This window comes from Trichomycterus rosablanca, chromosome 7 (genome assembly GCF_030014385.1).
Source record: "Trichomycterus rosablanca isolate fTriRos1 chromosome 7, fTriRos1.hap1, whole genome shotgun sequence".
NCBI lineage: Eukaryota > Metazoa > Chordata > Actinopteri > Siluriformes > Trichomycteridae > Trichomycterus > Trichomycterus rosablanca.
The window spans coordinates 11,463,418-11,487,629 of NC_085994.1; the positions used below are offsets into that span (position 1 = coordinate 11,463,418).

The 24,212-nt window shown below is 40.4% G+C and overlaps 1 protein-coding gene across 1 annotated transcript in view; it reads right to left on the reverse strand.

The window, feature by feature from the left end:
* The window catches only part of prex1 (phosphatidylinositol-3,4,5-trisphosphate-dependent Rac exchange factor 1), a 159,658-nt gene that overhangs the window by 12,020 nt on the left and 123,426 nt on the right, over positions 1–24,212 (reverse strand). Inside the window, exons 18-32 of the mRNA XM_062998979.1 lie at positions 23,453–23,601; positions 23,113–23,198; positions 21,057–21,196; positions 19,271–19,385; positions 18,111–18,253; positions 17,289–17,450; positions 16,971–17,181; positions 13,866–14,130; positions 12,295–12,480; positions 8,989–9,077; positions 8,813–8,895; positions 5,186–5,276; positions 4,532–4,660; positions 4,391–4,432; positions 1,390–1,607 (exon numbers count right to left, since the gene is read on the reverse strand). Coding sequence (XP_062855049.1) covers positions 1,390–1,607; positions 4,391–4,432; positions 4,532–4,660; positions 5,186–5,276; positions 8,813–8,895; positions 8,989–9,077; positions 12,295–12,480; positions 13,866–14,130; positions 16,971–17,181; positions 17,289–17,450; positions 18,111–18,253; positions 19,271–19,385; positions 21,057–21,196; positions 23,113–23,198; positions 23,453–23,601 — 2,109 coding nt within the window. The remainder of the gene's footprint in view (positions 1–1,389; positions 1,608–4,390; positions 4,433–4,531; positions 4,661–5,185; positions 5,277–8,812; positions 8,896–8,988; positions 9,078–12,294; positions 12,481–13,865; positions 14,131–16,970; positions 17,182–17,288; positions 17,451–18,110; positions 18,254–19,270; positions 19,386–21,056; positions 21,197–23,112; positions 23,199–23,452; positions 23,602–24,212) is intronic.

A 24,212-nucleotide genomic window follows, 5' to 3' on the forward strand; every position in this document is an offset into this window, starting at 1 on the left:
GACGCTGAGCACGTGCACTCAGCTTCTTTGGACGACCAACGCGAGGTCTGTTCTGAGTGGACCCTGCTCTTTTAAAACGCTGGATGATCTTAGCCACTGTGCTGCAGCTCAGTTTCAGGGTGTTGGCAATCTTCTTGTAGCCTTGGCCATCTTCATGTAGCGCAACAATTCGTCTTTTAAGATCCTCAGAGAGTTCTTTGCCATGAGGTGCCATGTTGGAACTTTCAGTGACCAGTATGAGAGAGTGTGAGAGCTGTACTACTAAATTGAACACAACTGCTCCCTATGCACACCTGAGACCTAGTAACACTAACAAATCACATGACATTTTGGAGGGAAAATGACAAGCAGTGCTCAATTTGGACATTTAGGGGTGTAGTCTCTTAGGGGTGTACTCACTTTTGTTGCCGGTGGTTTAGACATTAATGGCTGTATATTGAGTTATTTTGAGGGAAGAATAAATTTACACTGTTATATAAGCTGCACACAGACTACTTTTCATTGTGTCAAAGTGTCATTTTGTCAGTGTTGTCCCATGAAAAGATATACTTAAATATCTGCAGAAATGTGAGGGGTGTACTCACTTTTGTGATACACTGTATATGATGCCAAATCTATGAAACTGCAGGCATCAAATATTTACATACACGAGTACTGGACATGTACGTCACGGTAATCCTACAATTTTAATGATTTCTATTCTTATTCTTACTATTCTTATTCTGCGACTGAAAACCAAACACATTTTTTTGTCTAAAAAGTCCTTTTATTGTGGATTATGTGTAAAAATATGACAAAATTCACTGGGTTAAATAGAAACACAAAGAACACATAATTAGGTCATTTAATACTGATGGGGAAGTCGGGTGGCCTGGCTGTCTAATGTGCTAGCCCACCACTCCTGAGATCTCAAGTTTGAATTTTAGCAGTGGTATAGGCCGGCAGAGTGACTACATAGACACGACTGGCTGTGTCTGAGGGAGGGAGGTCAAAAGAATTTCTCAGTTCTGCTGCAACCTCTGCTGGCTGGTCAATGCATATGCACAACTGGCTGTGTCTGAGGGAGGGAGGTCAATGGAATTTCTCAATTCTGCTGCAACTGCGACTCTGTTGACTGGTTGATGTGTCTGCACGAGAGATGGCAGCTTCATGCATAGTAGTGAGTTACTCTGTATGTGATACTGTTCTCTGGCAGGTGAAAAGAAGTGGTCTGTGAGTGTGCATGAGTTACACAAGTTACAACAGGGGAAGTGGATATGACTAGCTTTAGAGGAAAAAGGGGAATATTAAAATGCTTATAAAAATGGCTTGTCCTACTTTAATATTATTAACACTATAATACATGCTATAAATATTATACTCAGCAGTGGTGTGGCTGTGGTACCTTACCACATGTGGCGACAGTGTGGACTGGAAGTTGAAGAGCACCCCGATAGCTGAGATCTGCTCCAGCCACTTACGGCTAACCTCTTTGCAGTCATCTTCATATTCACTGTTGTTGTTGAAGCGATGGTTGAGCGCCCAGACAAGCTGCTCTGCCAGCGCACAAATAGCCCCCACTAGGGCCTGGCAGAAAATGACATCCCGCCGCAACTGTAGCCCGGTGTCTACCAGAGAGAAAGAGAGAGAGATGAAGACAATCTGTCGAAGGAAAGAATTAGCAAAGACAGTAACAAGACTGATTACGATAGCTGACAGTGAGGGAGACTAATAACATCACTATTTACTCCTCTGTCTCCCAGGGACGGTTAACAAGTATAAACTTTCTACAACTTTAGACAATGATCTCATTCATTTATGAGGAGTTCTAAATCCTAAATGCTGTGTTGTCCAAGTTATAAACACTTTGCACTTTGATTTCACAATATTTTGTTTTGCGTTAGAGTGAGGAGTGCATTGATGTATATTAATGCAGTTCCTTTGGCAGATGTGGTAATCCTGAGCTTTAAGTGGGCTAAACACACGGGCGTGCGGTCCAGCACAGGGTTGTTAGAGGGTAAGAGGTCATCAGCAGGACCAGGCGTGTGTGTGGAGAGCAGTAAGAAGCAGACGCAGGCTCAGATTCCCTCACACTCTTTCAGCTCAACAGCTTCCATATGCCTTTCACCGCAGCGGGCAGCAGACGAACGTTCTCCTATTTTTTAATTGCTCTCTTATGTCTCATCTTCTCTTACCTCCTGAACTTTCTGTAAGATGCTCAGACACACTATTCCACCATACACACAGGATCACCGGTGGAATTGCAATAAAACACTCAACTGTCTTACATTACAGCACACACTTACTGTCAATGCTAAATCATTCTGAAAGTAGCATCAATAAGTTTACCGAACTACAGATGCTTCATCCAGAGGTCAGATATAGAGCAAATGCAGGAGTTCAGAAGTTATAGAACAAAACATCATTTATTATTGCCGATTATTCTGCCAATTTGCAGAATTTATTGCAGGATCGGTTGAAAGTAGTAGCACAGATTGACGCCATGGATAAACAACAGTGCAATATGGTTTTTTTCTATTATTTAATCATGTTACACACTGATCGGCCATAACATTAAAACCACCTCCTTGTTTCTACACTCACTGTCCATTTTATCAGCTCCACTTACCATATAGGAGCACTTTGTAGTTCTACAATTACTGACTGTAGTCCATCTGTTTCTCTGCATGCTTTGTTAGCCCCCTTTCATGCTGTTCTTCAATGGTCAGGACCCCCATAGAACCACCACAGAGTAGGTATCATTTAGGTGGTGGATCATTCTCAGCACTGCAGTGACACTGACATTGTGGTGGTGTGTTAGTGTGTGTTGTGCTGGTATGAGTGGATAAGACACAGCAATGCTGATGGAGTTTTTAAACACCTCACTGTCACTGCTGGACTGACTATAGTCCACCAACCAAAAATATATCCAGCCAACAGCGCCCCGTGGGCAGCGTCCTGTGACCACTGATGAAGGTCTAGAAGATGACCAACTCAAACAGCAGCAATAGATAAGCGATCGTCTGAGTGCTGAGAATCATCCACCACCTAAATAATACCTGCTCTGTGGTGGTCCTGACCATTGAAGAACAGGGTGATACTGGCTAAAAAAAAGCATGCAGAGAAACAGATGGACTACAGTCAGTAATTGTAGAACTACAAAGTGCTTCTATATGGTAAGTGGAGCTGATAAAATGGACAGTGAGTGTAGAAACCAGGAGGTGGTTTTAATGTTATGGCTGATCAGTGTATTTCCGTTTTTGTTAGGTAAAACTTTTTAAGGCAGTGTTAAGAGTGCTGAATTATTATTATTATTATTAGCTATAGTGCCTTCAGTATATCAGTATATTTATTGCACAACATTTCAGCAAATTTAGCTGCCTGTAATTTAGAACTTGCTGGGGGTTTTGACTCAAGTTTTGTATCATGTATCATCATTTCATCACTTATGTATTTACTATGAATATAATTATGTAACAAGGAGAGTTTCTAAATGACACAAATAGAAGCATTCATACAAGAATGCAAGGTCATGCTCTGACTCTCCCATAGTCATCTGTGGCAGGAAGTCCCAAACTAATCTCTGGCTTCTGTCACCAAGTGTGCTGATTTATCCAATGATTTACATAAGCTACAGGATGATCATTAGATATAATATACATTTGCAATTGGAAATACCACCCCTTCCGCCCCCCCCCCCCCCCCCCCCCCCCCACCAAAAACAAAAAAAGGATTTAAAACTAAACTTTTCTGCAGAGCTACAATTTGATTGGTTGAATGATGCAAAATGATGCCATATTTTAGAGTAGCAGGATATTTGGTTAATAATGTTATGTAACAGTTATTAAACCCCTATTATATTGCTGATCTTCAAACCTACTGCTAAGCTGTTTAACCTAAAGTTGGGTTACAACATGATTAAACCCATAAACCCATAATTTGCTTCAGCTGTGATATGTGATATAAACACCACCAAGAGAGTGTTCAAGCTGTGTTGCAGCTTTAGTGACAGCTCCTACAGACACACACGCACACGCGCACACGCGCACACGCGCGCGCGCGCACACACACACACACACACACACACACACACACACACACACACACACACACACACACACACACACACACACACACACACACACACACAATACAGAAAGGACCCTGACCACCCGTCTGCAGAACAGAACCCAGGCCATTTTTGCTGCGAGGCAAAAGCCATACCTACTGCGCCACCATGCCGCCTCCACATTTAATATTAAACCCAGTTAAATAGCCATGGTTTGAGCTGGATCATTCCCAACAGTAAGTAACCCAGATGTTTAATGTTTATATATTACCATATTGCTGTGCATTATCTATTACTTTCATAGTAATAATTCAAATATAATGAAACATATGATTTACTTACCTGTGCATTTTAACAAGGCCAGTAAAAGCTGATTCCTTCCATCTGAAACACAAGAGAATTTTAATAGAACTTTCCAGAAGCTCAGTACAAATACGTATCATAGACGACAAAGTAAACAAAATCCTTAGGCAGCAAACACACCTTCTACAAAGCGATGCAGACTGTCCACCAGATTTTGAATAGAGCTCGGCAGGTTCCAAGGGTCCTCCTGGATGTTCTTGTGTAGGATGTATCTGCAGCGTGCTGTCCAGTCATCCGCGTGGCGGAATTCTGCCCCCAGATAGGTGTGACACAGATATAATGAGTGCTATTTAAACCTAAATGAAAGGGTGTGTGTGTGGTGTTGTAAACACACTAGGGCAGAAGTACAAGGCTCTCGTGTCTGTGGTTAAAGACAGGACCCCATGTGCACTCACATGTGCGCCTTTTATTGAGTCAATAGAGAAGCATTCCGTGTCCTCTAGGCTTTTTTTGTTTAGCTGGCTTTAATTATGACCCCTCTCTAAAATCCCAAACACATGAACAGTGCGCGCGCACACACACACACGCACATGCACACACACACACACACACGCACACACACACGCACACACACATGCAGAAAAACACCAGACTGAGAAAAGACATGCTGTCTTGTTCCGAAAGGGGTAATGACCGACCACATGTACACACACCCTAAAGGTTTCTAAATATAGCCCACACACACACATACACATACACACACACACACACACACACACACACACACACACACACACACACACACACACAAGGCTGCACCAAGCTTGGCTGTACCTGGTTGATTATGGTCAGGGTGGAAATGCTTGGTTTCCTCACATGCTTTGCTCATGACCGGCCCTTTAAGGAGGCTGTTGATGGAGTCCACCTGACCGGAAAAAACACACACAGTATTGTAACTAGTATCATACGCTGTTTGTTTTGCTCAGCAGATGTTGTCATATTTTTGGAAAAGAACTCATTTATGAAAGTTTTTGGATATAAAAGCAGTGTTACAAAACACCTCATAACTTTGCACACAGTTGGCCCTTCGTATCCATAGAGGACTCCTCCAGATACCTGGAGTGTTCCAGGACCCCTGCTGAAGATGCCAAAATCCACAGATGCTCAAGTCTCTTATATAAAATGGCAAAGTGACCTACAAACTTCCTCCTGTGTACTTCGAAGCATCTCTGGATTACTTGTCAAATCTAATACAATGTAAATGTTGTATAATCAGTCTGTATAGTGACTGGTATATGGTGACTGGCCGTCAGTAGGATCATCTACAGTGGGGTCAAAAAGTATTTAGTCAGCCACTGATTGTGCAGGTTCTCCTACTTAGTACACTTCAACTATGAGAGACAAAATGAGAAAAAAAAATCCAGGAAATCACATTGTAGGATTTTTAAAGAATTTATTTGTAAATTATGGTGGAAAATAAGTATTTGGTCAATAACAAAAGTTCAACTCAATACTTTGTAACATAACCTTTGTTGGCAATGACAGAGGTCAAACGTTTCCTGTAAGTCTTCACCAGGTTTGCACACACTGTAGCTGGTATTTTGGCCCATTCCTCCATGCAGATCTCCTCTAGAGCAGTGATGTTTTGGGGCTGTCGCTGGGCAACACGGACTCCACAAATTTTCTATGGGGTTGAGGTCTGGAGACTGGCTAGGCCACTCCAGGACCTTCAAATGCTTTTTACGGAGCCACTCCTTCGTTGCCCGAGCGGTGTGTTTGGGATCATTGTCATGCTGGAAGACCCAGCCACGTTCCATCTTCAATGCTCTCACTGATGGAAGGAGGTTTTGGCTTAAAATCTCACGATACATGGCCCCGTTCATTCTTCCCTTAACACGGATCAGTCGTCCTGTCCCCTTTGGCAGAAAAACAGCCCCAAAGCATGATGTTTCCACCCCCATGCTTCACAGTAGGTATGGTGTTCTTGGGTTCTTCTTCTTCCTCCAAACACGACGAGTTGAGTTTTTACCAAAAAGTTCCATTTTGGTTTCATCTGACCACATGATATTCTCCCAATCCTCTTCTGGATCATCCATATGCTCTCTGGCAAACTTCAGACGGGCCTGGACATGTACTGGCTTAAGCAGGGGGACACGCCTGGCACTGCAGGATTTGAGTCCCTCTCGGCGTAGTGTGTTACTGATGGTAGCCTTTGTTACTTTGGTCCCAGCTCTCTGCAGGTCATTCATCAGGTCCCTCCGTGCAGTTCTGGGATTTTTGCTCACCGTTCTCATGATCATTTTGACCCCACGGGATGAGATCTTGACCCCAAGGGAGATTATCAATGGTCTTGTATGTCTTCCATTTTCTTACAATTGCTCCCACAGTTGATTTATTCACACCAACCTGCTTGCCTATTGTAGATTCACTCTTCCCAGCCTGGTGCAGGTCTACAATTTTCTTCCTGGTGTCCTTCGACAGCTCTTTGGTCTTGTCCATGGTTGAGTTTGGAGTCTGACTGTTTGAGGCTGTGGACAGGTGTCTTTTATACAGATAACGAGGTCAAACAGGTGCCATTAATACAGGTAACGAGTGGAGGACAGAAGAGCTTCTTAAAGAAGAAGTTACAGGTCTGTGAGAGCAAGAAATCTTGCTTGTTTGTTATTGACCAAATACTTATTTTCCACCATAATTTACAAATAAATTCTTTAAAAATCCTTTTTTTTTTCTCATTTTGTCTCTCATAGTTGAAGTGTACCTATGATGAAAATTACAGACCTCTCTCATCTTTCTAAGTAGGAGAACTTGCACAATCAGTGGCTGACTAAATACTTTTTGACCCCACTGTATGTTGGAAGAACTGGGTTCTGATTGCTGACTTTTTGAAACTTTGGTGGATATGGAGGGGCGAGTATAATAATCTACCCTATGTGTCCAGTGTTTTAATGGAACACCACTTCTCATCATTAAGTTCAGGTGTTTCAGCCACACCCATTGCTAACAGCTATGTAAAATCATTTATATAAACTTTTAAGGTTATAGTAACTGTTTGGAAAAGACATTGCTTGGCCCAGCATGTCCCTGTGCACAAACGAGGTGCATAAAGACATGGTTTGGTCTGAAAGCACTCTAGAGGATGGTCCTGATCTTCACACTAATGAACATAAATGGGATGAAGAATGAACTTGAACATCAACTGCAGGCCAGTCTTTTCATCCAACTAACTAGTGCCTTAGCTTGCTGTTTATTTATTCCTTTTTTTCCACTCTTCCTCCCAATCTAACCTACCCAATTTCCCAGTTGTGATTACCTTAGCTACTGCAGACCACCACCCTGATTTAAGAGAATTCGGAAACATGTGCAGTAATCTGCCGCTTCTTTTCTCCTGTCAGAGATGGACTCACTGGGAGCAGTATAGCGTACGGACAGTCACACACTACTATACATGATATCAACTGTTTCTAGTGCAGATCTTCAGTAGCCTAGACTGCAGTAGCATTAAGGAACCTCAAGACACAGTAAATCATAAATCATAGACAGCATGGCTGAGATTGGAACTTAAATGCTGGATATTTCAGCGGTGGTGAGCTAGTGCATTAGGCCTCTGCGTCAACCAAGCGCCCACAAATATATGCTCTTTCGAATAAATGGACACAAATAACGGCACACTTATAAAATCTCGCAGAAAGGCTTAGCATAGGAGTGGAGGCTGTTATTGCTGCAAAGTTGGTGAAGTGCTTCATTTTACAAATCAAATCACACAAGCTGTCTATATTGATATTGTCTATGATAAATGGCTAAATGATATATATTTTAAAAAGTATCTGTCATCATGCACATAATTACTGTCTATATGTCTGTGCTGTGTGTAGCTGTTGATGGATTTGACTGTGGACAATAAATCCAAATAACATTTTCTCAGTAGCAGTAATATGTCAGTTGTAAACGCCTTTACAGTTGATATTTTTATGACATGCGCTGTAAACTGCCACTTCTAATCACACTTCAGCTGGAAGTACTGTTGGTTCCATGAATAAGACCTTGCATCATCTAAAAAGTAGAAAACATCCTAGTGTCTGCTAAAAATGTGAAAGCTTCTATCAGTAGTGGCTGGATCTGGAGGCAGAGGGCAGAGGTCAAAGGTTAACACAGGAAGATGAAAGGAGGTAGAAGCAGTTATCTGATAAAGTGTGTTTTAATGTGACAGATGAAGTAAAAAGAAGGAAGGATGGACTAAGTGACCGAGAAAAGGAACAGAAACCACACGAACTGACAAGAGCCCTAAAAGACTAAAATCAAGATTGTGACAAAATGTCCAATTGTTATCAAAGTTGAAGGCTTAGAATTTGTCAGATTATTGATTTCATACACTTGTTGTGAATAAATGCGGCTGAACCAGCGGAAAAACACCATCTTTGGTTATAGAATATATAGTAAAATAATACAAACGAGCAGACGTACCTGATTAAAGAGATGCTCCAGACACCCATGCAGCTTATCCTGTTTATCCAAGGGGATCTGCATGTCACAAGGCAGCTCGTCTCCTAAAATTCAGGATTTTTAGCATGAACATTAAGAAACACAGCATCACTTAAACAGAATCATTTGGAAACAGGTCAGGTCAGGCTTATTCTTACCTGAGCCCATCTCGTCACTCCCTAGATAAGAGCTGTTGCTCCGTACACTCGTGTAGGACAGGACAGAGTCACGGTTACTGTTACACTCACTGAAAAGATACACACACAGAAACACCTAATCATCTACACATAGTGGACAATCTAATGTAAATATCTCTTAATCCCCATTCTGAATATATGAGCTTCATTGAGATTTAACAGCACTTGTTGGCTCTAGAAGAGCACTGACATTTAGCACTTTGATATAAGCCATTTTAAAACAACTAACATAGTTCAACTAACATGTTTTGGACAACTAACATAGTTTCAATATGAGCCAATAACGAGGAAATGATAAACTGGAAAATGATTTCAGGTTTCATAAAGAGTTTTTCCCTGACAGATCTTTGAATCCAGATCATATATAGACTGTAAAGTAGATCTCCATCGCTTTTATTTCCCAAAGAAATAAAAGTCTTCTTCTTAAACTTCCCATCACAAACATATCAGTAGTCACCAAAAAAGCTACTTTTGTGTCAGCTTTACCACTCTGGGCAGTTGTAGCCAAGTGGTTAAGGTACTGGACTTGTAATCAGAAGGTCGCTGGTTCAAGCCCCACAACTGCCAAACTGCCACTGTTGGGCCCTTGAGCAAAGCCATTAAACCTCAATTGCTTAGACTGTGCACTGTCACAGTACTGTAAGTCGCTTTAAATTAAAGCCTCTGCTAAATGCTAAAATGGAAATGGAATGGAAATACTTTACTTAAAGAATCGAAGTGTCCTAACTGCACATTCTTTTACACTCTTTTTTTTTTTTTCTTTCTTTAGTGTTTTTGTTTACAAGACACTTCAGTATAGGGTTCAATGACAAAGCTCACAATGACTTTTTTCTGTACTGTGACCTTTAGGTTTCATTAAGAAATGTCACTATCGATTCCATTACTGATGTGACAGTTGAACGCATAGTGACCTGCAAAATATCTGTCTAAAGAAGCTCAGCAGTAGGCATTGCGTATATAATACGCATATTACATATTTAAGATATGTATTATATATTTGAGAAAATGTCAACATTTTCAGTAAGGCCCTACCTAATGCACGGCCGTGGAAATTGCATTAATAACCGTAAAATGATCCTTTTCCTGTGTAACGTGATCTGTTGTAAAATTCCAAATTTAAGGTTTGTGTTTAGTGATTTAACATTTTAATTCGCGTGGCATTCATGTGTCTCATGTTTACTGGTTAATTTGCACTATGAGGGGTCCTAGTAGCTAGTTTAAAGTCTAAAGCAGCTAAAAACACTGCTCAGGTAACTGAATTTGGACAAAACTAAAACGACCTGTGGATCCCAACCAATTCTGTGGAAGCAGAGGGGGCTGATTCAAAACACGGACAAGTATGTTTGTCTATGAGACAGAACATAAAGCCTTGCACCGTTGCTGGATGTTCTAGGTTTACATTCAACTATTAAGGTAGGCTGTGCTGTGTATTGTCGCTTCTATTTATTCTATCATTTGATTTATGAGTGTTATTTAATGACTAATGATAAAATGTGGCACTTTTCTTCATGAAATCTGTGATTTTTGGAAAACGAGGTTTGTAAAATTAAGCACATTTTCCCATGAATTTAGTAGAGCCCTAGCGATGGGGTGGTGCAGCAGCAGTCCACTTTCACTGGGATCCAGGGTTTAAATCCCCAGCAGTCAACAATCTACACACAGACATGATTGGTTTTGTCACAGTGTGGCATATGATTGGGGTATGGTGTCTACTGTGGCACTGTAGGCAAGTAGCAAGACTTCAGGCAAACTAGAGATTTCTGACAGGTCATCAGAAAGATCATCTATGTCAAAAGAACTAGCTTCTTATTGTTGCTTTTTGGAACTTTCTGCAATTCTTATAATATTATAATTATTTATTTAAATATTTTTATTCAGCAGTTGGTGGAGATGCAGGGCTAACAAGTCTGTAACACAAAGGACACCTTTCCTAGGAGTGGAAAAAATGCACAAAATATAAAATTAGCAGTGGCTGCATTAAAAACTAATATACTAATACATTTTGCCTCCCAAAACCAGGTGTAAATCACTGCAGCCTTGTTTGTTTTTTTTGTCAGTGGGCCGAATTGCTTCAAGTATTGAGATTTATTTAACTGAGTTACCTAATAAGGCACACACCTAACACCTGTCTAACACTTTTGTTAAAAGTAAGAACAGCTCATTTTACACGCTATACACTTCAGAACTAGGCGACCTTGTCATGTAAGCTTGTGCGGCCTGGTGTTTTATAGTTGAGCTGCTGCTGCTTGACAGGACTGACAGTTACCCTGAGCAGCCCTAGCAGGGCAGAAATTTGAGTGACTTGGTGACAAGGGGTCACAATAAAAATCCCTAAACTCTTCAGTGTCAGCCCCTCTACATGCTTGATTGTATCCACTTGCAAACAGAATTGTGTCTTGACAAACCAAAGCCTGCTAATTAAAAGAAGTGTTCACATGCTTTTAATAATGTATTGTGTGCTAAACATGAGAGCACAAGTGGCCGCATAACAATAACGAATAGAAAAAGAAACTAATAGGAAAACACAAGAGCGCTGCATGTGGGCAGTTTCAGATCTCCCTGATCTGATTCCCACATGCAATCAGCTAAATAAAAGCGGGTATTTTTTCCACTGATAGTGCCAACTGCCAGCGTCAGTTCTGAGAAGCACGAGTGGAGCTCTAATGTATGAGCTCACCCACTCAGAAGATATCGGGTTTTAACGGTGGGCGGCTGTGTAATGGAAGCGAGTGCGAGCGGTCGGTCGTTCAGACCTGCAGTCTGCAGTCGGCATGACGTTAGCGGTCGGTCTGATCGGTCCACAATAACCGACACGCCACAGGAGCTCCGGCTCTGTGGGGACTGACTCAGATGGAAAGCGGATGGCCTGAGTTCCTAACTGTAGAGCAGAAGGATGGAGAGTTTCCACACGAGAAGCTGAAAGATCTGTGGAGCAACATCTGGTTTGTGAGCAACATCTGTCCTACAGCAGGTGCAGCAATGCAGATTGCACGGCACCAGAAGTGCATTATGGAAACACATGCTTTGTGTTAGCAGTGTAAAATCATATTGAAAAACATGAAACTCTGTAAAGTTAAGATTAATTTTAGGTGATAGTCTGATAAGTAGTGATTTCTTTTTTTGCTCTGTTTTAAAAAATAGTAACTACAAACTTGTTTTCTTAATCCTCTCCAATACTGGAGTATAAACTGGAGAATAACATGAGAATAAAAGTCCTGTTGATGCAATCATCCCCATAACTCTGAATTATTGATGTCTGTCTCTTACCTGTAGGAGTCTCTGTAGCTCATGGTGTCATGTCCTGAATCTTCCTGGTCCTCCTCGTTCACTTTGAAGCACACTCTCTTGCTCTGAATTGCCTCCTCGTGCCCAGGAGAAGTAGAAGGCGCGGTGTCGTCTGAGGGAGGCTCCGAGCTCTGAGGCTGGATGGGACCAGTGATGGAGGAGAGAAGCCTGCAGGAAAGCAGCCAGAAACATTAAAGATTTACATTTAGTGTTACAAAATTTTTCTTCCATCAGTCCAGATGTTTTTTGCACATTTCAGAAAAAACACTGGAGACTGTTTTGTATAAAAATCTTACATCACAACTCAAACCAGCAAATCTGGCACCAACTACCCTGCTACATTCAAAATTACCTGGGCTACACCCACCCCACCCACACACAAGTCTGTTGTGAACATTACATGAAGCCCCTGACCTGACCTGTGGCTGTATGATTTTATTCACTGCACTGCTGCTATATGACTGGCTGACTGGGTAACACGTTTATGGTATTTTAAACATCATTCTGTACTGAGGCCACTATAATATGCAAGTTCACTTGTTGTTCACTGACTAAGTTGTCTAGTTTTTTTTCTCTAATTACAAGTTAAATTTGTTGCTAGAGATGAATTAAGGTTGACAAAGACTGCTGAATTCACTTTGTAACTTCAGGTGTAGAAGCTGCAAATCTATATTTTACCTTCAATTAGCCACATAACAGTGTTTTTTCAACACATGCTAAAAACAAATTGACCAAATGGAAGAGGAAAGAAAACACTGACCCCTCCTTGCTGATATGTTATGGCTTCAGCCTCAGCTAAAATGGCCCTCCAGGAAGTGTTTTTAGACTTTTAGAAAAGGCTTCCTGAGACTGAAATGAGAGGCGGTTGGTGGGACTGCTTGCTCTCTGGCATGGTGGAGACACACCCCAATGTTCAAAGTGCCATCACGTCATTTAAAATCCTGGTGACCATGGGTCTGTCTGAAAATCTTACGAGCTGCCTTGCTGCCCTCTGCCTAGCTAGGAAAATGCCCAAGTAAAGAGAATTCTAACTGACATAAAACTTTAGAGGGCAGATTATTTAGACGCGCCGCTCAGACAGCGATTACATAATTGTCTGTCCCTGCCTACCGCCGCAGTGTTAGCTTACTAAGCTAACAAATTTAGCCTCAGGCTATTCAAACCAAATTTTTTGTGAAAAAAGTTATGCCTCACTGTATGCTAGGATTACCTTCGCAGATAAGGAAGCACACAAAGCTCCCTCACTATTCAGTCAGAATATCGTTCAAAATAAGGCATCTCAGTAGGCAGCATTTTAAGGCATCTAAATATTTAGGCAGCCTTCTTCTCTGGAGCGCACCTAGGATGATGTAAAAGAGCTCACTAGTTTTTCAGACAGACCCTATATAGATAGTGTTTCTCTAGAACATCCTGTCTTCTGATTGGCTTTTCAGACTTCATCAATAATTGCTTCTCTAATTGTATCCATTCATCCTGTTGCTAACTGTCCTCTTCCTCTTTTACCTTCAACCCCGGGCATAACTGGCATATCTTCATAATTTTCTGTTACTTACACATCAATCTGAGTCACATAGAGCTTCATTTCTCTGACGGCGATGTCCAGCCGGTTGTAGAGGTAAATGTAGTTGTCTTGGTTCTCAGTGTCCTCCTGCTTAAGGAGGAAGCTGAGGCCTCCTTCTCCACGTGTTCGCCTCCTATAAACCTCCGCGCTCCCCTCTCCTTCTTCCCCGTACTCCTCGTCCAGGCCCATGCAGCTCCAGGATGGGGCAGCCATACTGGTCACGCAGTGAACCGTGTGTGACATGGGGTTCAGATTGGCTAGAAAGAAAGAGGAAGATATATGAGAAGTTAAATAGAGGATCTGCAGTAAAATTTAAATAGCCACTGTAAATTTAAAAAAGCAGAAATTAATATGATTAAGTAACAATGACCACATAATTTAAACACTTGTAAATATTACAATGATGGTATTTTCCCAATTTTCTCCACAATTAAGTCATTTACAATTACCTCATGATGTAACAATGTTCACTGGTAAGTTAATTGGTAAGGTAACTGACAGTAGCAAACTGTCATAAATATATAAATTAACATATATCAATTAATATTAAATATAAATGACTAAAAGTTTGATTATGACCATAGAAGTTCAATCTTGAACTGTCCAGTCTGTGTATTGTACAGCAGCCTTGTGTATAAAAGGGCTGAATAAATCGAACTTATTATTATTATGAATATACTCTACGGATGTGTGTAAAAGAGGTTGCCCTGTCAGTAAATTTGGTAACAGTGAGCATACGTTGCTGTCAGCGGCTTCATATTCACAGCACTGCTACAGCCTGACTACAGTCTGTAGTGGATAAAAGCTCTGCTGCTTGAGGACACTCTTTTTGAACCCTTTGATTTGTTAAAATAGGACAACAACATCACACAGCGTGGAAAAAACTCATAATGCAGTGACACAGCTGCTTTACAGTCAAGAGGCTCTGAGAGCTCCATCTTCAGAAGCATTCAAAGCATCTCTGACCGTGTCACAACTGCCTAGCAGATGTGATGAGGAGCACTCAAAACAAGTGGAATAACCTCAAACAGGAGTTAAGACAACACGGACGGTACGCTTCCACCTTGCCACAAAAACTACGGCACTAAAAATAATAGGTCTGGTACAAATTGAGGGCAGATGGAGCGCAGCTTTCATCTTAGAGAAATATATATGAATAAAAAAGTGGACAGGACAGTATAGGAATAAAGTGTAACGTCTGTTTAAGAAAAAAATGAAGCACTGGATCAATGTAATTCAAATAACGTGTAATAATTACTTAATCATTGGCTGTACAAAGTGAAATCAAGCTTCCATGTCAAAGGTCAAACATCAGACAGTCAAAACATGACAAATGCTTTTTTAGGTGCAGTAAATGGAGGGCTGTGTTCCATATAGAAGAGCTGAGCTGACATCACAAGAAGCCACTCAGCACCATCTAATGGAATCCTAATGGAAGACTGATGGAAGTGATTTCAGCTTAAGAGCTTTAAAAGGTTCTGATCTGCGGTGGGAATAGTCATGACAGCATGGCCTGAAATTTACGAGGCCCTTGTGGTTTCAGCTGGATGGAATAATGATTATTTTATGACGTTTAACTATTTTAAGGGGAAATCTGTTTAATAGCATCATTGTGCCTGCGATGCAATCAAGCTAATTGCTTCGACGGCTGTCAGGTGAAGAGTCACTTGTTTGTTCTCCAACTGTACTAATGTATTTCAAATAACATTCAAATATTACATTTCTTTTAAATTAAAATTGCTATACAAAATATGTTATTTATTTATTTATTAGGATTTTTTACACTTTGGTTACATTTATCACAGGACAGGGAGTTACTCATTACACAAGATTCATCAGTTCACAAGTTTAATATTAACTTAATGGACAATTTAGTGTCTCCAATTCACCTCACTTGCACGTCTTTGGACTGTGCGAGGAAACCGGAGCTCCCGGAGGAAACCCACGCAGACACTGGGAGAACATGCAAACTCCATACAGAAAGGACCCGGACAGCTCCACCTAATGATCGAACCCAGGACCTTCTTGCTGTGAGGCGACAGTGCTACCCACTAAGCCACCGTGCCACCATACAAAGATGCAAAGATGGTGCAAAGAAACTAGATAATATTTAGTATGGCATTAAAAACATTTCATTTCAAGTTTACGAGTTATAATTTGTTGGTCCACAGGTAGTCAGATTTTTCCAACAGCAAAAACTACAAACTGCACCTTTATAGAAGAGCAGCAGTGGGTACCCAAAATAAATAATCACGTCTGTTTAGACGCCCTACTGGCCCGATAACATACAGGATTCAAACCCGGATCATAGCAGTAGTAGGCTAAGAACGTGAGAACAAGACCACCCAAGTGCACTTATAAAGTAATGTAAAAAAAATAATAATACAATTTTAATGCATTTAAGTTCATCTCTGGGTAACAACTAATTAAAACAATCATTTAAATAATTTGGATTTACTATTTTGGATTTTGGTTGAAATTTAATCTTAATGCCTGACAGGTCACTTATTTATACGTAAGGAAGATAAAGAGTAGTCAATCCCCTACTGGCATGTTTTGTGAAGACAAAGTATACCAGTCATGGGAAGAAAATGTCAAACACAATAACCAAAGGCATGGATTAAACAGGAGTCAATGTGAAAAACAAATAATACATCTTTAAATATTTTTTTACATTTTATTCACCATATTGTCTTGGTTGTTGTGGTAGAAATACACCCAAGACAGCCACCAAAATGACTCAGTTTAACATCTACTAGACTACTACTAGAGTTTGTTAACAAACCTGGGTTAATTTTTGTTTTAGTGGGGGGTCTTTATCATTTCTGGGTTTTTTTTATTGTCTATTCTGGCTTTTATATTCTTACACTGCTGTTCATATGGTTTTTCAGTGCTAAATGGGACCTAAGTTAGACACTGAAGATCCAGCATATTAGGACCATCTACCTGAAATACTGTCAAAACAGCTCTGACCTTACATAATGTTGTTGTTGTGGTATGATATACTGCATATAAACATACTGCCCAGCCATAATGTAACAGAACACAAACCTTAAATTGAATGCAGTGATTTTGTATTTCTGAGATGAGCACCAACCTTGGTCTGGATCAAGTCCAAAAAAAGAATTCTTGCGTCCAAAGCGGATGCTGAACGCACGACCGGCTGATGTGCTGCTCTTTGGGCATGAAACCTGCATCAGGTTCAGGTGACAATTGGTGGGCACGAAGTCCATAGAACCCAGTGCATGAGGCTTGTTACTGGCCTGCTTAAACATGGGCGAGCCCGTATTTTGCAACTCTTCTGCAAACTGAGAAATGGAAACACAAACAAAAAGGGATAAACTGATGAGTCACAGGGGAATGGGGAGGGGGGCAGGATGTTAGAAATCAAAAACAAAAGGAAGTTTTCTTGTACCTTTTGGTAGCTGGAGATGCGTTTGCGGATGCTCTCTAGTTTGGTGTCGCAGATGTTTCTGAACTCGTACTGGGGCATCGATACTACACGGTCGCTCTGAGCAATCAGCTGACTGCAGCTTGTCACAAAGTGGTTGTCGTCTTTAGCAAAGGCTTGTAAGATCTGAAATAGAGTGAATAGATCCTTTAAATCACCAAAAAACACCAATAGACTGTCATTATTGAAATACATTTATGTATGAGTGTATTAATCATTCAAGCCCTTCCTTTAACGGGTACATTTAACAAAATTAGGGATTCTGTCACAAAAGTGATGTGTCCACTTTTGCTATAGTTTATTAATTCTATTTAGCTACTGTCCTACGAACACCTTTATTTGTAATTTGACCGACCCAATATAATAAGAAACCCCCAAATGGTTAAAACTAATCCATTACCCTTGGGACAGTGGGGTAGACTAGTGGGTAGAGCTTTGGATTTTCAACTAAAAGGTTAAGAATCCCAGCTCTGCCATGTAGGGCCCTTGAGCAAAATCCTTAACCCTCTCTGCTCCAGGGGCGCCATACAATGGCTGACCCTGCGCTCTGACCCCAGCTTCCAAAACAAGCTGGGATGTGTGAAAAGGCAAAGGCATTTTATTCTATTCTATTCTATTCTATTCTATTCTATTCTATTCTATTCTATTCTATTCTATTCAACCCCACCCTCTACATATCAAGCACTGAGCCCCAGCACCATATAAAACACTACAACTCACCCCCTAAAATGCAAACCTAAAATGCAAAGAAAGAAATTCAGACTGGATACACTTCAAAGTTCTTACCTTTGCTGTGAGGCTAAAACAGCCTTTGGGTTCCACCATCTTCTCCATAACATGGTGCTTGATTCCAGCCGAGCTCACGTACTCGTATATCACACCGTGTTCCAGATGCACATTATCCACCATCAGATTGACCAGTGCAGCGTCTGCAGACAGGGATAAATGTTCCAGACCTCTCAATGGATCTAAAAGGTCAAACCGACGAGCAAAGCTGTCTAATAAACTAATAATTATTGTGACCTATAAAGTCCTTCCATACAGGTCATTTTAAAGCATTAAAAATAAAATTAAATGCATCTAGGATTGTTTTTACTGTATTTAGTTTCATTAAAAACATCTGATCTAGAACTATTCACAAACATGCAGACTGGGCAGGTATCATGTTTTCCTGTCATCCTGTAACAACAGGCTGGATTTACATCAACAGCAGCCTGCATCTGTCACTATAAGATACAAGTACTGCAAATTATCGCACCACTGATGGTGTCCATGACACGTTTTAGTGAGTACTGTGTGATTTGGGATGCAGCCTTTTGTTTATAGCTACCAATTCAGAAGCCGGGCTGGCTAACTGAAACTGAACCAGTTTGCATTGGTAATCTGTGAAAAAGAGTGGATTCCAGTACCACAGTCTACATTTATATAACTATATTATGGATATATTTAATAGTAGCAAGTCAATTTATATTATGTAAAGAAATACAGGAGTGTATGTTTGGCTTATACAGAGACATTATAAGCTGAAAACTGCACTTCTGAAAGCTTCCGTTTTAAAAGAATAAGTAGATTTTTGAGTGGTGTTGACTAATTTTTTCTTTAAGGGTCCCTCAACTTGTTAAAACAAGCAACCCCAAAAATAGTGGTAACAATTAATTTATAAATCATAGTAAAACATAAATTAAGTAGCATAGCTGTCCACTGATTTACTACAAGCAATACATGCCTGGCCTTAAAGTGTCTTAAAACAAAAGACACAATCAGCATTTTAATGCAACCATTTAAAAAAATTACACACATTATGACAAATATACACACACGTCTATGTATTGTTTGCAGAAGCATCCGTTGGCCCTGATTAACATCTTTTCCAGAACTTGTAAACAAAACACACATCCTGACAACCACAACGACCACAGCCACCACACCCAACTAAACCACAGTACCTGTTCCATTAGCACAGCCGTTTTCCTCTGCATCTGAACCATTCTCAGATAGGCATGCGCTAAACGGTTGCTCTTCCACATCGTCGTATACACGATACACCCACTGACCTCCACCCTGCACTCACACACACAAACAGGATGAAAGAAAGACAGAATGAGTGAAACAGGAAAGAAAACAAATGTAAAAGGTGACAAAAGGTGCTTGTGTTCAAGTTCATCAGTTCTGATGTTCTCTGTCTTTATTTGCACAAGTTGCTATTTTGTTAAAACGTTGGACTAAAAGTGCAAGCTGCTTAAAAATGCCATTACTGTATATTGTCAGCTTGCAGTTTAAACTTGAAGACAGGAACTAATATTTTAAATGGAGCAAAAAAAATGTAAACAGTTACAATAGTATGTAATATATTATATAGTGTATAATAGTTGCTGTGTTAGCCATTAAAAGCATACACTACATGGCCAGAAGTATGTGGACATGTATTTTAGTCCCACCCATTGTTAACATGTATAAATCAATTATATTATATTAATGCCATGCATCTAACTTTGTGGCAACGTTTTGAGAGAGACCACTTTCTGTTTGAGCATGTCCATAAAGGCATGGCTTGGTGAGTGTGGTGTGGATGGACTCCACTGGACTGCACAAAGCCCTGATCTATTAATTGGAACAATAATCCAGCATACCAGGTCTTAAATTAACATTTAAAGCATTTAGCAGACGCACTTATCTAGAGTAACTTAGAGATAAGCCTCCACACTAAACATTTCCTTACTGTAGCATAAACAAACAACAGACTAAGAAAAAAAATCTGCTAAGTCTCTGTTAAACAAATGCAGAGGTAGAAGATATTAAATAAGATTGGTAAGTGGGTTGGTTTCCATTTAAGTGCTTAGTAAAGGGGTGATACAGGTCTTTAGTTGGTGGTAGCTAGGCGGTTAAGGTACTGGTAAGCAGATAGTTGCCAGTTTAAGCCTCATCACCACCATTAGGCACTGTTGGACTCCTGAGAAAGACCCTTAATTCTCAAGTTGTATTCAAGCACAAATGTAAGTCGCTTTGGATAATTAATGTAAATGCAGTTTGACAAAGCTGTTTAAACAGACGGGGGAAATTCATTCCACCACCTGCATCCTGGGTGTTAATCTTCCTGGAGTTTTTGGTTTGACAGAGTTTGATAAGTTCTCTAAGATATTGATGCTGGTTGATAGCAACATCATTTTAAATTGAATGTGGCAGCTACAGGAAACCAGTGACAAGAGGTCTTCTCATCCAGCATCAGTCCCTAACATTACAAATGGTGTTTTTGGTGGAGAGGCAAAATGGGCAGCAACATCATATTAATGCCCATGGTTTTAGACTAGGACTGCAAGCTCATGGTCAGGTGTTCACATACTGTTGGCCTTTTAGTGTATTTCTTTATCACCCTTTTTCATGCTTGTATCACATTTTAATTAAATATGATATTTGGCCCTATCATGCTGCTTTGCTCTAATCAGTCTCATGGAGGGTACTTCTGAAAACTGACTGGAAGTGGAGGTTGGGTAAGAATACATCTTTGAACATGCACCAGTCCATCAATGGTTAAACCCAGGTCCCCAGAGTTGTATAGCACCACCACTACTTGCTGCATCAATAAGCCAACTGTCTTATCAGTGTCTGTCTTGAAACCAGAGCTCTATTGGCTTCAGTTTAGCATGGTTGCCGTCATTCACAGATAGCACAAAAGGGAAAACATATAAAGCTCTTGTAGATGCCTGTAAATTTAAAGCAGACAACAACTCTCACCTTGTCCTGTTTGTCATGTTCAGGTTGACGGCAGCTGAAGTGTTCCAGCACATCCTCATAGCCGCTCTGGCTCATGTTGGCACCGTTGACTTTGAGCACACACTGGCCGGGCTGCAGTCCTGCTCCTGCTGCCTCTGACCCTTCACGCACAATGACAAACAGGAAATATCTTTCAATCTGCTTGTTGTTCTATCTACTGGCTTTGTGGTGTATAAAATATCATAGTATTATATTAAAAACTACCACAGCAGCCTAAACAAAAACATATCCAACAATCCAGTATGAAGGAATATAAACATACACATGAACAATGTCCTAAATATATATAGATCCATATGAAACTACATAAACTAAACCAAAATATTCCCACAATGAAAACAGGTCATACATAACATTGTTTAAAGAAGCCTGGACTCTTTAGCTGGTTTATATATAGAACCAGGATCAGTTTTTCCATATGAAAGGATTTATAACAGTGGGATCATCAAGAAACATATCATCAAGAATACTGCCGGGTTGATTCTTGCTCTTTGTTGGATTATGGGAACATAGTTTATAGACCACATCTACAGTGGGTGTAACATGCTGAGGCACTTTCCTTAATGAAAGCTGTTATCATCATGCTATAAATCTGTAACGCTGCTGTAAACACCCGACCAACTAACTGTATTTTATTAGTGTATTTTAACGCTGAAAGATATACATACATTTATGTGCATATTATCCAGATGTTTATCACATGAGCTCAGCAGCTTATGTTATAAATCTTGTTTATCGTGCTTTTTAAGTGCACAAATACTACCTAACAAGTTAGAAGGAGACTACACTTGCTTACTTGAATACACAAAGAAAAAGAGCTAAAAAAAAGCTAATGAATTGCTGCTGTCGTCCATAAATCTGCTGTTGTCTATTAAAATAAAAAAGAGATTAGTTATTTAATAAAAATAGCTAAAGGTGGCAATCATGGGAGTCCCTACCTCATGCATCCCTACCTCCCAACATCATTCCCAATCAGACAAAACTTCCTGAGCTTTGGTGTATTAACGGAAATTGCTGTAGATAAAAAACTTAAGCAAAATAAAAGTGTGTGTGTGTGTCTGTGTGTTGGTTGGGAGGGAGAGATTGCTAAGCAATTTTTTTACCTATATATATTGTTTTTGCATTTTCCCCACTTTTCCTCCCGACTTTTCAGAACCTCCAACTGCCCGATTGCGTCACGCTTCTCTCCACTAATGCCGACCCCCGCTCTGATTTGAGAACAATGAAGCAAACCCACACCCCCTCTGACACGTGGGCAGCAGCCGTATGCATTTTGTCACCCACACTAGGCGAGTGCATATAAGCAAATCAGCCTTGTGTACGGTGAGACACACCCTGATCAATGCACTCTTTCCCCGCCTTAATCAGTCAGCAGAAGTCGTAGTGCATCAGTTACGAGGAGTCCCTATCCGGCTTAATACCCCACCCCTGTGAACAACAGGCCAATCGTTGTTCATGTGGGCGCTAAGTCCAGCCGGATGACAGAGCTGAGATTCGATACGATGTATTCGAGATCCGAGCTCTGGTGTGCTAGTGTGTGTTTTTACTGCTGCTCCACCTGAGCGGCTGCTAAACAATTTAGTATGGCTGTTTTAGCTTTACTTGCATTGGGTGGAATGTAGCCCTTAGATACACTAAATACAGCAACAGATTTTTCCTTGTACCCATAGTGTTTTCAGTCATTTAACAAATACGTTCAGCATGCTTTTTTTTATTTGTGAGCAATTACATGAAGTAACAGATTGGCTGTGGGTTTATAATGTAACTAACAAAATAAAGACTCAATTGTTTAGGTACTGTAATTTACTATAGTGTCCGAACAATGCACTTCTCTGCCAAATTTGATCTTTGCTAAGCATTGTGTAAAAAATAACAATAACACTTCAGCACTACTGCTTGGAATTATTAAAAGCACTTCACACATTCGATTTTTGTCACACATCAAACAGCCGCCAAAGTGGAATATAGTGCTGAATCCATTCTGAATGGTTTTAGACCACCCACACTGACCACTCACCTCTCTTCACAGCATGCACATATGGAGGGGAGGAGCCACGCAGTTGGAATGACAGGCCGTCTTGGCAGTCGGGAATTTTCACAAGCCTTAATGATACAGACAGAGAAAAACATCCTTACACTTAAATCCATTATACAGAACTACTTAACCTTCAAATTAACCTTACTTCTCAAACTTCATGAGTTTGGTAGTTGTTTGTTGTACTGTTTGGGTAAGCTCGCTGTAATCTGAGTTACAGTGATTACCTTACCACAGCTCTTTACAGTATATCAGATGTGAAAGGCGTATATATTGTGTCTGTGTATATATTGTGTCTGGGTGCCGGGTTACAGCCACTTACTCTTTGTTCTTGGTCGCTACCAGCAGTCTGAGAGAGCGGCGTATACAAAAGGACTGGCTAATCATGGTCTCCACTTCTGAGAAGGGCCTCAGGAACACCAGGTCTTCATTAATGGAGTAGATCTTCCTGCCCACCTGTAAGCCTGCCATCTATACAGAAAAAAACATAAGCAAGCACATAAAAGACCTCAATTTTCAAGGGCAGACTGTAGCCTAGTGGTTAAGGTACTGGAATAGTAGGCAGAAGGTGGCTGGTTCAAACCCCACCACTGCCAGATTGCCACTGTTGGGTCCTTCAGCAAGGCCCTTGACCCTCAATTGCTTTGACTGTATACTGTAAGTCGCTTTGGATAAAAGCGTCTGCTAAATGCCTAAAATGTAAATGTAAGTAATAATTATTTATTTTTTACAAACCGATGTATCCTGGTCACATTTACTCACTCACACCTAGGGGTAATTGAGACTAGCCAATAAACATTCAGCATGTTTTTGGGGAGAGGGAGGACACTTACATGGACACAAAGAAGATGCACAACTCCTCAAAGACAGTGACCAAATTGTTTTGTATATGCAATTATTGATAGCTGCTGTATACAAAAGTCAGATAAAAAAAAAAAATTCAAAGACTTTGTTGTTTTAGAGTATTGAATAAAAGAACCCATCTGTAATTTAAGTATTAGTCATTTATAATTCTAAATTGAATTTGATAACCTATACATAGTTACCCTCATTAAAAGGGATATAATTATTCAATATTAAAA